Source organism: Danio rerio, chromosome 1 (genome assembly GCF_052040795.2).
Source record: "Danio rerio strain M-AB ecotype USA chromosome 1, GRCz13ab, whole genome shotgun sequence".
Lineage (NCBI taxonomy): Eukaryota > Metazoa > Chordata > Actinopteri > Cypriniformes > Danionidae > Danio > Danio rerio.
The window spans coordinates 49,368,526-49,380,955 of record NC_141021.1 but is presented as its reverse complement, the minus strand read 5'-3'; the positions used below and the strand labels follow the sequence as shown (position 1 = coordinate 49,380,955).

Below are 12,430 nucleotides of genomic sequence, written 5' to 3'. Positions count from 1 at the left end.
AGTTAACATATGCTTTCTCTGGGAATTTTATGGTTTGAGTTTTTACTGCAAATGCCACATCCATAACGCTGGAATTGCTCTATAATTAAATATACTCTCTTATTTTATGTATTTATTCTTGATTTCTAGCCCGGAACAGTTATAGAAATAAGTGCAATCCTAAAATCAAAATCGTAAATTTTGCCAAAACTGAAACATTTTACTGATTTGAAACGGAGTAAATTGTTCGCCCCTCATTCTTAATCCTTATTCAGTCCTATATATTCACTGGTTTTTGCATTGTGTAATTGAGGCTATATTTTTTATGTTCATGAACGCTGATGAAACTACAAAAGAAAGTTGTTAAAATGTGAATTTTATTGATTTACTTTTTTAGAATAATAATAAGAAGAATAAATGGTCTGCTGGCTTTTAAAAAAGTTATATATGTATGATTCCTACAACTGGAAAGGTTAAATAAAAACTAATGAAAAAAATCTCAAAAATGGAAACTTTAAAAAGCTTCATGTTGCTGTATGTATTGGCTATACATTAAGTTATGACAGGCTCAGAAATTTTTTATTTAGATAAAAATTGAGTTTCTTAAAAGCCTTACTCTTAATCAAGTAAATCACAAATTACTAGAAACATCCTCTAAATGGATTGTAGAACATTTATAATAGTTTGTACCTGCTGTATCCCAGTTGTCTGCAGGCTAAAGTGCTCAGTTGGGAATCCCAGCCCTCAGAGCACACAGTCCTCCATAAGCCCCTGCCGAAGACCTGCAGCACTGAGTGACTGCCACTCACTCGCACTGAAACACAAATGAACACTGAGTTATCGCACACACTTCACCTTCAGTCAGTTTTAATGATCTGCATATGAATTAAATATAAACATATAAACAGTTGAAGTCAGAATTATTAGCCCCTCTGTACTTTTCTAGTATTCAGCTTAAAGTACTTTAAAGGCTTAACTATGTTAATAGGACAAGTTAGTGTAATTGGGGAAGTGATTGTATAACAGTGGTTTGTTCTGTAGACAATCGAAGAAACAAAAATAATAATATATATAATATATTACTAGCTTAATAGTGCTAATAATATTGATCTTAAAATGTTTTTTTTATTATTAAATAAAATAGAATTTTAAAAGTAGACTTTCCGTAGAAGAACAAATATTATAAAATTACTGTGAAAATTTCCTTGCTCTGTTAAACATCATTTGGATAATATTTGAAAAAGGAACAAAAAAAATCGAAGGAGGGCTAATAATTTTGACTTTTACAGTGTTATACACAGTATATATATATATATATATATATATATATATATATATATATATATATATATATATATATATATATATATATATATATTGGAATAACATGCATCACTCAGGAGATTTCATGTTGATTTTAATCTCAGAAAGAGATGAACAGTCTTCACCCACCGCAGTTGAGTTCATCTTCTCCATCTCTACAGTCCTGTACTCCATCACACACAGCATTTCTGCTGATACACCGAACTGACGACACACAGTGAAACTTCCCTGAGCAGCTCCTCAGGCCCACTGGAGGAAATCACACACTCTGATTCAGGTTCCTGTCTTTGTGGGAACTTTCAATTGAATTGTAATTGTTTCATTGTTTCAGGTACACTATACCTAACCCTATTCTCAGAAATCTTTCATCAGTTGCAGGCATTCAAGCTTAGAGAATATTTAGTTCTTGACTCATTTTGAGTCAAACTATAATTGTTTGAAACTAGGAACATGCTCTAAGTCTAACCGAATCACTTGAATCAGTGAATTTTCAACTGGAGACTCACTCTGACCAAATCCTTTGAATCTGTGAATCATTAAATGGAGACTCACTCTAGCCAAACCATTTGAATCAGGGATTCGTTAAATGGAGATTCACTCTGACCCAATCATTTGAATCAGTGAATCTTTAAATAGAGAATCACTCTTACCAAAAAAAATTTAATCAGTGAATCGTTAAATGGAGATTCAATCTGACCAAATCATTTAAATAATCAGAGAAGTGTAAAAATAAAGACTCACTCTAACTAAATCATTTAAATCAATGAATCATTAAATAAAGACTCGCTCTGACCAAATCATTTGAATCAGTGAATTGTTAAGTGGAGACTCAATCTAACCAAATCATTTGAATCTGTGAGTCATTAAATGGAGACTCACTCTGACCGAATCATTTGAATCAGTGAATCGTTAAATGGAGACTTACTCTAACCAAATCATTTGAATCAATGAATCATTAACTGAAGACTCGCTCTGATCAGATTCTATGAATCACTGGCTTGAGAACAAGTGTAACTCGATCAGTTTCATTCACAAGTTAATAATTCAGTGTGATTTGGGCATGGTTATCAGGTTAACCCAGAACAATCCACTCGTTCCTGAATCGGACACTGCTGATCCACCTCAGAGCAGCTCATCATTTCTTCAGTTCAAATCATGATGGACATCAAGTTGTAATGAAACGTGGTTGAATAAGAAGTGTGGTATTATAATTTGAAATGTAGTGATGTAAAAGTTTCCCCCAAAATACCCCAATATACTGTAAAACTCTTTGCATATATACTTTATAACAGGTTTTTATCAATATTAAAAACAGTTGTATTGTTATTGTGATACTCAACACCATCACATATTGTATATTTTCCCAGCATTGTCCTTGCAACCCTCAAAGGAACCTTTGGTCATAAAACTATAAGAAACTCACCTCCCAAACCTATTCCTAGAGTCAGAATCAAGACTATTAACAAGACCAAGACAATGAGCAAAGTCAGCAGTCTCCGAGACACATACGGCCAACACAAGGATTTCAGGTTTGACAGATCCTCTCCTGAAACGAGAGAGAGAAAGAATAAAGTGAGTCTGCTAAAGGCCAGAGCTGTCAGTGGAGCAAGACTGATTAGCTCACATCTAACACCTCAAGTATCTGTCCTCTAACCCCAGCGTAATCAGCCTTGAAAACCAACTTTTATGTAGACAAAGTGACAGACCAGAAAAGCTTACTTTGCAGTAATGGCTGTGGACAGTAGCTATGTCTCCATCCACCTATTTTATGCACATTTTGGAACGGCGCTTAACAAAATGCTTAATAGAAATGGCCAAGATGCTCACAAATTTTGAAAATGCGCTCAAATAAAAAGATTTATCCTATAAGAAAGAAATGCTCATCAACTACAATAGAAACACATTTACAGATTGGAATGCGCATCAAAGTCATGATGTAAAAAAAAAAAAATCATGTTATGATAAAAAAAGAGCACAATGGGATGGGATCAAACCAGCAGACTGACCACATTGTAAAACATCTGAAATGTTGTTATGGTCATTCTGAAATTCCTCAGCCAAAGTCAGTAATCAAAGCGGTTCAGTATTGCTACCTTCTATTCTTCATTCTCCCAAAAAATGTGGGCCTGGCCTCCAAAAGCCATCGTGTCTCCATTGCGTCTTGTGAGGCGCAAGTAATTAATTTATTCATCCAGTCATTTTCTCTTTGGTTTAGGTGCTTTGTTAATCTGGGGTCGCCACCTTACCTGCCAACACTCCTGTTTTTCCTGGAAGTCTCCCGTATTTCAGACCCATCACCTGCATTGTTCTGTCTCCCGGAAAACTCCCGGAATTCCACCCCCCCCCCCCCCTCCCCCACCAGAGCTTTTTGGGACAGTCCCCATCCCCATACCAAACTCAACTTGCCATCTTCATACTGGCTCCGCGCTCTTCAGTTAGCATGCACCTTCCCCGACACTCTACTTCACGCGCACCCTCGAAAAAATAGCACCTGGATTTTATGATCGTAATGTTGGCAGGTATGGTCGCCACAGTGGAATGAACCGCCAACTTATCCAGCATGTTTTACACAGCGGATGCCCTTCCAGCTGCAACCCATCACTGGGAAACATACATTCATTCTCATTCACACACATACGGACAATTTAGCTTACCCAATTCACCTATACCGCATGTCTTTGGATTGTGGGGAAACCCTGAAGAAACCCACGCCAACATTGGGAGAACATGCAAACTCCACACAGAAATGCCAACTTGCCCAGCCAGGACTTGAACCAGCGACCTTCTTGCTGTGAGACACCGTGCTGCCTTCAAGTAATTTATTATATACAAAAAAGGCCCTACGTAGCTTCCTCAATCGCAGCAAACTCCATTTTTTGGGGGGATTTTTGGCACCAGCTTATCAGGAAGTGACGATTCTGTTCTCTTTCACTCATTTGATGAAAACAGGGCTTCATTAGCAAACGTTTTATGCGGTTTTTAACATAAATCTTTCATAACAATATAAACATATTTACTAATATTAAGCTTTGATAGTGAAAGTAAAAATGATTTAAGGGCTAGTTCTCCCAGAAATAAAAAATGTACTCTCAAGAGGTTTCAGATCTTTATGAATTTAGTTTTTGGTGGTGTTGAATGAAAATAAGATCTGCCACAGCCATATCACCCTGCAGCCCAAGACCAGTTACTTGCGTAAGCTGAGCAGGGCTGAGCCTGGCCAGTACATAAATGGGAGACCACATGGGGAAACTAGGTTGCTGTTGGAAGTGGTGTTAGTGAGGCCAGCAGGGGTAAAATAAAGGGAACACTATACTGTCAGTGAGCACCATCTTTCGGATGAGACCTTACACAGAGGTCCTGACTCATTAAAGGGCATTAAAAATCCCATGACTCCAAAGAAAAAAAAATTCCCATCATGGCCTCCCAATCATTCCCATCCTCTAAATTGTTTTTATCATCACTGTCTATACCAGGGGTCTCAAACTCGCGGCCCGCGGGCCATTTGCGGCCCTCAGTGCAATATTTTGTGGCCCGCGCTGACCGCTGTACACTGACAGAATCAGCGGAGCGGGGAGAGAGAGCGCTCCCGCTCCGCTGATTCTATCCATACACAGCGGTCACTGGCATTCCCCGCCCGCCGTGTAAACAAAGGGGCGGGGATGCCGGTGACGTCACCACGCACCCCGCTCCTTTGTTAGACGCTGTGACGGGCGGGAAGTGTTAGGAGGGAACTCGCGCCGGCCAGAACCAAGGTAAGCTGTTCCCACCCCTGCCTGCCACTTAGCTACCTATCTGCAGCCTGCCACCTACCTAGCTACAGCCTGCATCTTATATATATTATAGGTAGATACAGACTTGTACAGACTGATGTGACTGCAGTGGGGTGGGGGTGTTTTATTTATACATATATACGCCTTTTTTTTAGGTGAGGTGAGGGAATGGAAGTTTTGAGTGAGTTCCCGCAAGCCATACTGAGGGTCTCAACTGCTTCCGCTCTAAAGCCAAATGTGGTTCAGATTTGTGAGAAGAAGCGCTGTCAAGTCTCTGGCAGCAAGGAGTAGGCAAAAGATGCCATGTTCAGAAGAACTGTTCATAATCTTCACTCAATGTTCTATTAATGTTCAGGACACTTCATGTTCAGAAGAAATAATTAAAACTGTTAATCATGACATTTGAGGACTTTTTTTTGTGAAATCCCTTATGCAGCTCAGCCTCACCCAGACTTTGCCTCCTGCGGCCCCCAAGTAAATTGAGTTTGAGACCTCTGGTCTATACCAATAGCTAGTATGTAGCGAGAGCACTAGCGTCAGTGTCCTGTGGCTGCCGTCGCATCATCCAAGTGGATGCTGCAGACTGGTGGTGGTGTGGAGAGACCCCTCCCCCATCATGAGAAGCACTTTGGGTGTATGACTATACACATTAAAGGCACTTTACAAATACACATTACATTACAAGATGTTTCGAAGAATGTTGAAAATCAGTAGCCTCCTGTATCCATGGTAGGAAAAACAAATACCATTTATGTCAATGGTTCAAGTTCAAAGAAGCCAACAGAACGACATCGTCTGCGAATAACAGATGATCTTCAGCATGCACTGGGGCGGTTTGTTGCCGAGTGTCACGCGGCTGAGATGAGATTCAGCACCTCCAAATCTGAGGCCATGGTGCTCCCCTGGAAAAAGGTGGTTTGTCATCTCCAGGTTGGAGGAAAGTCTTTACTCCAAGTGGACGAGTTCAAGTATCCTGGAGTTTGTTCACGAGTGAGGGAAGGATCGAGCGTGCGATTGACAGGCAGATCAGTGCAGCGGCAGCAGTAACACGGTCGGTGTACTAGTCCGTTGTGGCAAAGGAGGTGAGCCGAAAGGAAAAGCTCTCTATTTACTGGTCAATCTACGTTCCTACTCTCACCTATGGTCATGAGCTTTGGGTCATGACCGAAAGAACAAACAAGTGGCTGAAATAAGTTTTCTTCGTTGGGTGGCAGGGCACACTTTTATAGATGGGGTGAGGAGCTCTGACACCCGGGAGGAGCTCAGAGTAGAGTTGCTGTTCCTCCACATTGAGAGAAGACAGCTGAGGTGGCTCGGGCATCTGTTTGGGATGCCTCCAGGACGCCTACCTAGGGAGGTGTTCCAAGCATTTCCCACTGAGAGGAAGCCTCGGGGAAGACCAAAGACACGCTGGAGGGACTATGTCTCTTGGCTGGCCTGGGAAGGCCTCGGGATCCCCTCGGAGGAGCTGGAAGAAGTGACTGGGAAGAGGGAAGTCTAGGGCTCTCTCCTAAGACTGCGCAGATGAAAATGATGATGATGATTGATGTCAATGGCTACCAATGTTCAACATTCTTCAGAATATTGTACTCAGTATACAAGGTTGAGGTTGAGCAAATGCTGGTAGGACTTTCACTTTTATGTAATTATCCCTTTAAGTACTAATGATGAGATTATTGGCTGATGAATATACACATTTAACACCTCAACATCTCTGTCCTAATTTTACTCTGACAATAGTGTCACACTAAAGAAGCTTACCATCCAGGAAGGGCTGGACTTTGATGACGGGCACACCTGGGCTTGGCGGGATCTGAATATTGTAGATTTTATACACAGGCAGTGGAGCAGACGCCTCATTGGGCAGATCTATGGGCACATGAGGGTCCTGTGAGTCTGGGTCGTAGAAGAGGCTGTTTTGACTGCCAAAGGCACTGAGATTGAAGGTGCTCGGTGTCTCGCATACAGGCAGATCCTCTTCTGTGACAGAGACCAGCTCAAGAGGGCCAGATTCAGTGCTGTCCTCTGCCAGTTCCTGAGGAGAGTCACCAAAAAACTAAATTAATTTTTAGTTTTTTGGATTTTTTTGCATTGAAATTAATTGAAACTGGCTGTAATTAAATCTAATAAATTTTATTATAAGAATGAAGCTATTATTTTTTAATAAATTCTGTTACAGAAATTATTTTGTCAATACGAAGTGATAACATTTTCAAGTTTTTTAGTGAACATTTTGAAGTTAACTATCATTTCCTATACCAACATTTATAGCTAGCTATGCTGTGACTGCATGAGCATGCCGCAAAGAATGTGCCAAAATAAAATGAAATATAAAACAAATTAGCTGAATCAGGGGTTTGATTTGTCAGATATATTAGATTATTAAAGTGGGGAACTATGCCCACTCTACTAAAAAACAAATGTTAATCAAAAATATTACTGGTTAAAATTCACAATCTTGCTCGTATACAGTGCTTCCAGGAAGTATTCATAGTGCTTCACTTTTTCCATATTGTTTTATGTTAGAGCCTTATTCCTAAATGGATTAAACTCATGTATTTCCTCTAATCCTGCACACAATACCCCATAATGTCAATATGAAAAATATTTTTAGAAATTGTTGCAAATTTATTAAAAATAAAAAAACCTGAAAAATCACATGTACAGAAGTATTCACAGCCTTTACTAAATACTTTGTTGATGCACCTTTGGCAGCAATTACAGCGGCAAGTCTTTTTGAATATGATGCCACAAGCTTGGCACACCTGTCTTTGGAAATTTTAGCCCATTTCTCTTTGCTGTACCTCTTAAGCTTTATCAGATTGGATGGGAAGTGATGATGTACAGGCATTTTCAGATCTCTCCAGAGATGTTCAATAGGATTAAGTCTGGCCTCTGGCTGGGCCACTGAAAGACATTCACAGAGTTGTTTGTAAGCCACTCCTTGATATTTTGGCAGTGTACTTTGGGTCATTGTCCTGCTGGAAGATGAACCGTCACCTCAGTCTGAGGTCAAGAGCACTCTGAAGCAGGTTTTCATTTAGGATGTCTCTGTACATTGCTGTATTCATCTCTTCCTCTATCCTGACTAGGGATGATAATAACCGTTAACCAAAAGGATGTGTTTTTACCAGATTAATCATGTCACTTAAACAGTAAAAAAAATATTATTATACATATTTTTTAAAAGTCTGGCTGCATAAGGGGCAGATCACAGCAAACAGATTTTATCTGTTGAAAGGGGCATCTTTTGAATGGTTTGCTAACAGCCGCAAGCGTTTTACGGCACCCTTCGTGCCTTGTGTTTTTGCCGTTGCAAGCTATGTGCTCGCTGTTGAAAAAAGTCTAAGCAGAAAAAGCTTGTTATGTCAGTTACGTTTATTTCATTCTTCAATCAGATGAAAGCAGAGGTGGGTTTTCCGTTGATTAAATGAAAATTTTCCATATAGCATTGATTTGAGGTAGCCTGCTATTTTTATTTGACGTAAGAAGAAAAAGGATATCAAGACAAACAGCGTATGCTGGTTTTTAAAAAGGATTTAGTCAGTGTTTTTGTTTTGCAATATAAATTTGTCATTTAAGTAAAAAATATCTAGGGTAGGACTATTTATTTTAAAATGCAAATTTTAATGTGTCACACACAAAACAGACACGTCAATTATTTTTATTAAATAATAAATTAATATAAATTTGACCAGTCAACCGTTAATATTCTTCTCCCCCGATCACTTAGCTTAGATTGCCGGCCAGCTCTAGGAAGAGTCCTGGTGGTTTTAAACATCTTCCACTTACGGATGATGGAGGCCACTGTGCTCACTGGATCTTTCAGAGCAGCAGAAATGTTTCTGTAACCTTTCTCAGCCTTGTGCCTTGAGACAATCTTGTCTCTGAGGTCTACAGGCAATTCCTTTGTCTTCATGCTTGGTTTGTGCTTTGACATGCACTGTCAACCCTGGGACCTTATATAGACAGGTGTATGTATGCCTTTTCAAATCATGTCCAACCAACTGAATTTACCACAGGTGAACTCCAATTGAGGAAATTAATTAATTTAATTCATTTTTGAATAAGGCTGTAACATATAAAATAATGTGGGAACACTGAAGATTTTCCGCATGCACTGTATGTGTGCCACTTTTCCTGTCAGGTGATCATTTTCTTTTATCCTGACCAGAGGTGACTGTCCATCCGCTATTCTGTTTGCCAGGTCAAGAGCAGTGACATCACAGAGCAACATTTTCACGGTGTATGAAAGCAGCACTATTTATCACCTCGTTATCACCTCATAAACATCCAGCTGAACATTACATCTGTAAAAATACCTGCGCCCAAACAGCCCTAAACAAGTTAGAGTAATGTTAGACGGTAATTCTCTGACGACCTGTTACCCGAGTTGGTTAATCTCAGTCACACACGCAGCTTGTTGTGACAAACCGATCCCATGCATGATGAAAAGTCTAGGAGGAACAGATACAGAGAACAGTAGTCCACATTTGAAGTGGATTTTCAGCTGTCATCAAAATTACTCAAGAACTATTCAAAAACTGTTATTGTCTGTTTTGGAAAAACTTTTTTCCACTTCAAATGTAGACTGCTGTAAATCTCACTGCCCCATGTAGGCTAATTTGACTCATTTTAATCCATTTATTAATTTTCCTTCAGCTTAGTCTCTATTTCAGAAGCTGCCACGGTGAAATGAACCACCAACTATTCCGGCTTATGTTTTATTCAGCTGAAGCCCTAGTTGCAACCCAGTACTGAGCAACATCTCAAACACTGTGACCAATTTAGTTTATTCAATTCACCTATAGTGCATGTTTTTTGAACTGTGGGGGAAACCTGAGCATCTGGGGAAAACCTACGCCAACACTGGGAGAATCTGCAAACTATACATACAACTATTTATTACATAAACTTTTAGAACGTTATAAGCATATACTTATTTTTGGACTGAGGTAACAGTATAAACAGTGGGGAATTGCATGTTTTGTTAGTGTTCTTACACTCTCAGAAAAAAGGTACATGGTGGTACAAACAATATTCCTTATTGAGCAGTTTTGTACCTCTATAAAAGTTGTACCCAATATGGTACAGGAAAGATCTCTTATGATACTGTTCTGTACCTTTTATGCTACAATTGAAATGAGAGTACACAATTATTCTCATAAAAAGGTACAAAAGTCGTTATTACAATACTTATGAAAGTAAATATTACTGAAAGGCAAAGGGGTTTTATGAATAATTTTCATATTAAGACATGAATCATCATTGAAAGGATATGCTTCAAGAAACTCAAACATTAATTACGTTCTATAATACAAAACAACTGGTAAAACAAAACTATAGCTATTAAACTAAACATTTAAGGCATTTTTATAAATATTTGCTAAGCGTTTTCTGATTAATACAGTTTCATTATTGATATCCACACCTTTCGACGTTTGCTTTCCACTATGTGAGCTGGCAAAAGTCCTGCATATGCAAAGTGTTCATGCAGACATTCAGTATTGTAAAACTGATCAAACATTGTGCATACCTCATTACAATGCTTTAGCATAATTCTATTTCTATTTTAAAATTGAGTAAATTAAATGAACTTCTAAGTGATCACAGGTATTGTGTGACAATTGGAGAAAATATATGTTTTATATTCTACATGCACTCAGAAATAAAGGTACCCGAGCTGTCACTGGGGTGGTACCTTTTCAAAAGGTTCACATTTGTACTTGAAGGGTTCATATTGGTACCTCAAAAGTATATATTAGTACCTACAAATTTTAGGAAGAACACTTTGGTACTTTTTAGATACTAATATGTACCCTTGAGGAATTAATATGGACCTTTTAGGTACAAATGTGTACCTTTTGAAAAGTACCACCCCAGGGACAGCTTGTGTACCTTTATTTCTTGGAGTGTGTGAGAATGTATTTCTGTAACATTTTTGTGAAAAGTGTTGAGAAATGTTTAGAAAATTGATCTTTTAATTTGTTAAAATGATTTTTATTCTTTATTTTAAATGGAACCTTTTTTAAAAACATTGTTTAATTTTGTATTTGATGTTTTATATGGACTGAAAATAAATTGACACATTTTGGATACAGCAAAATGCCTTTAAACAGTTCTTGAAGGAACACATTTGATACTAAGGTACAAAGTGTCTTGTCACTCTAGTGACCTTCATAGATCAGATTTGTGCCTTTGACAAAGGTACAATATTGTATCTGCTGGTTTTCAAAAGCCAAAGGTACATTTTGGTTTCCCATGGTACAAATCATGTCCTTAAAGGTACAAACTGCAATGGTACAACTTTGTTTTTTTTTTTTGTTTTTTTTGTCTTAAAGTAGAATTCTGTTCCATAAAAGAGTATGGACGGTTAAATGTGCTGGCCAGTTTGTTATTTGCCTAATAAATGAGAATTTACTTTAAATTAAATTAAATTAAAAATAGGCAGTTTTTAATTTAAAGCCTTAACAGATTCCTTTTTCCCTAATAATATATATTGTGATAAATTTGTAGTTTAAAAAATATATATATAAATACGTTCCTTTTAATGATTCTTTATTTTAAATACTTAGGAAATATTTTTGATTCTTGAAAAGTGTGGTTATGATGAACATCCGACAAGTCCAGCTAAAAACAGTGCTTAAAATATCACTACAATGCAGTATTTAAACCTCATAGTTAAAAAGAATATTAAGTGAATAACTGCAAAAAAAGAAAAACTTTGAGAAAAAAAGAACCACCAATTTCACCAGGCTGGCCACAGGCCTGTTTAAGATTGTAATATATTACTTATAAAAGTAACTTTGTAACTTTTAAAAGTAACACTGACCAAGATATATGCCATATGTCGCGACAGACCCAGCAGGTCATCCTTGATATAATTTATCAGTGTCTGAAAAGCTCAAGGCCACCAGCAAACAGTCTTGACATGAAATACAGCTCGTTCCGCTGTCTCACCTTCTCTGCGCTTCCTCCTTCAGAAACGGGCTGCTCCGTCTCTCCTGCGGTCTGGGACAAATCCATGCCTCCTCTCATCTGCACTCCATCCCGGATAAATGAGGCCGCAGCGACAGAGATCCACTTAAGATGGAGAATCCAAGGCCCTCTGTCTGATTAATCCTCGTCAGCTGAATGAAGAATGAAATGACCCCAAATGCAAGTAACTGGCTGTGAAATTAGCCTGGGAGGGAATGGAGAAATGAAGGGGCTAATTTGAAGGTGACTGAATGGAGAGCTGGAGAAGTGACTTTCTGAGCAACTTCATATCTTATTCCCCTCTCTCTCTTCTCTCTCTCTCTCTCTCTCTCTCTCTCTCTCTCTCTCTCTCTCTCTCTCTCTCTCTCTCTCTCTCTCTC

At 38.5% G+C, this 12,430-nt stretch overlaps 2 protein-coding genes across 3 annotated transcripts in view; one reads left to right on the top strand and one right to left on the bottom strand.

Moving 5' to 3' along the window:
• The window catches only part of pdxkb (pyridoxal (pyridoxine, vitamin B6) kinase b), a 67,387-nt gene that overhangs the window by 2,597 nt on the left and 52,360 nt on the right, over positions 1-12,430 (top strand). The window contains exon 2 of the mRNA XM_087236163.1: positions 12,056-12,230. Within this exon, the coding sequence (XP_087092289.1) occupies positions 12,207-12,230 (24 nt within the window). The 5' untranslated portion in view covers positions 12,056-12,206. The remainder of the gene's footprint in view (positions 1-12,055; positions 12,231-12,430) is intronic.
• The window catches only part of tmprss3b (transmembrane serine protease 3b), a 24,393-nt gene extending 11,963 nt beyond the window's left edge, over positions 1-12,430 (bottom strand). The window contains exons 1-5 of one of the 2 annotated variants that reach the window (XR_015476943.1): positions 12,033-12,316; positions 6,834-7,107; positions 2,726-2,848; positions 1,432-1,551; positions 670-793 (exon numbers count right to left, since the gene is read on the bottom strand). Coding sequence is in view for 1 of the 2 variants with exons in the window: in XM_087237681.1 (XP_087093807.1) it covers positions 670-793; positions 1,432-1,551; positions 2,726-2,848; positions 6,834-7,107; positions 12,033-12,110 (719 nt within the window). In the remaining variant the exon portion in view is untranslated. Of the gene's footprint in view, positions 1-669; positions 794-1,431; positions 1,552-2,725; positions 2,849-6,833; positions 7,108-12,032 lie in introns of both variants that reach the window. The other variant, XM_087237681.1, reaches the window with a different exon arrangement.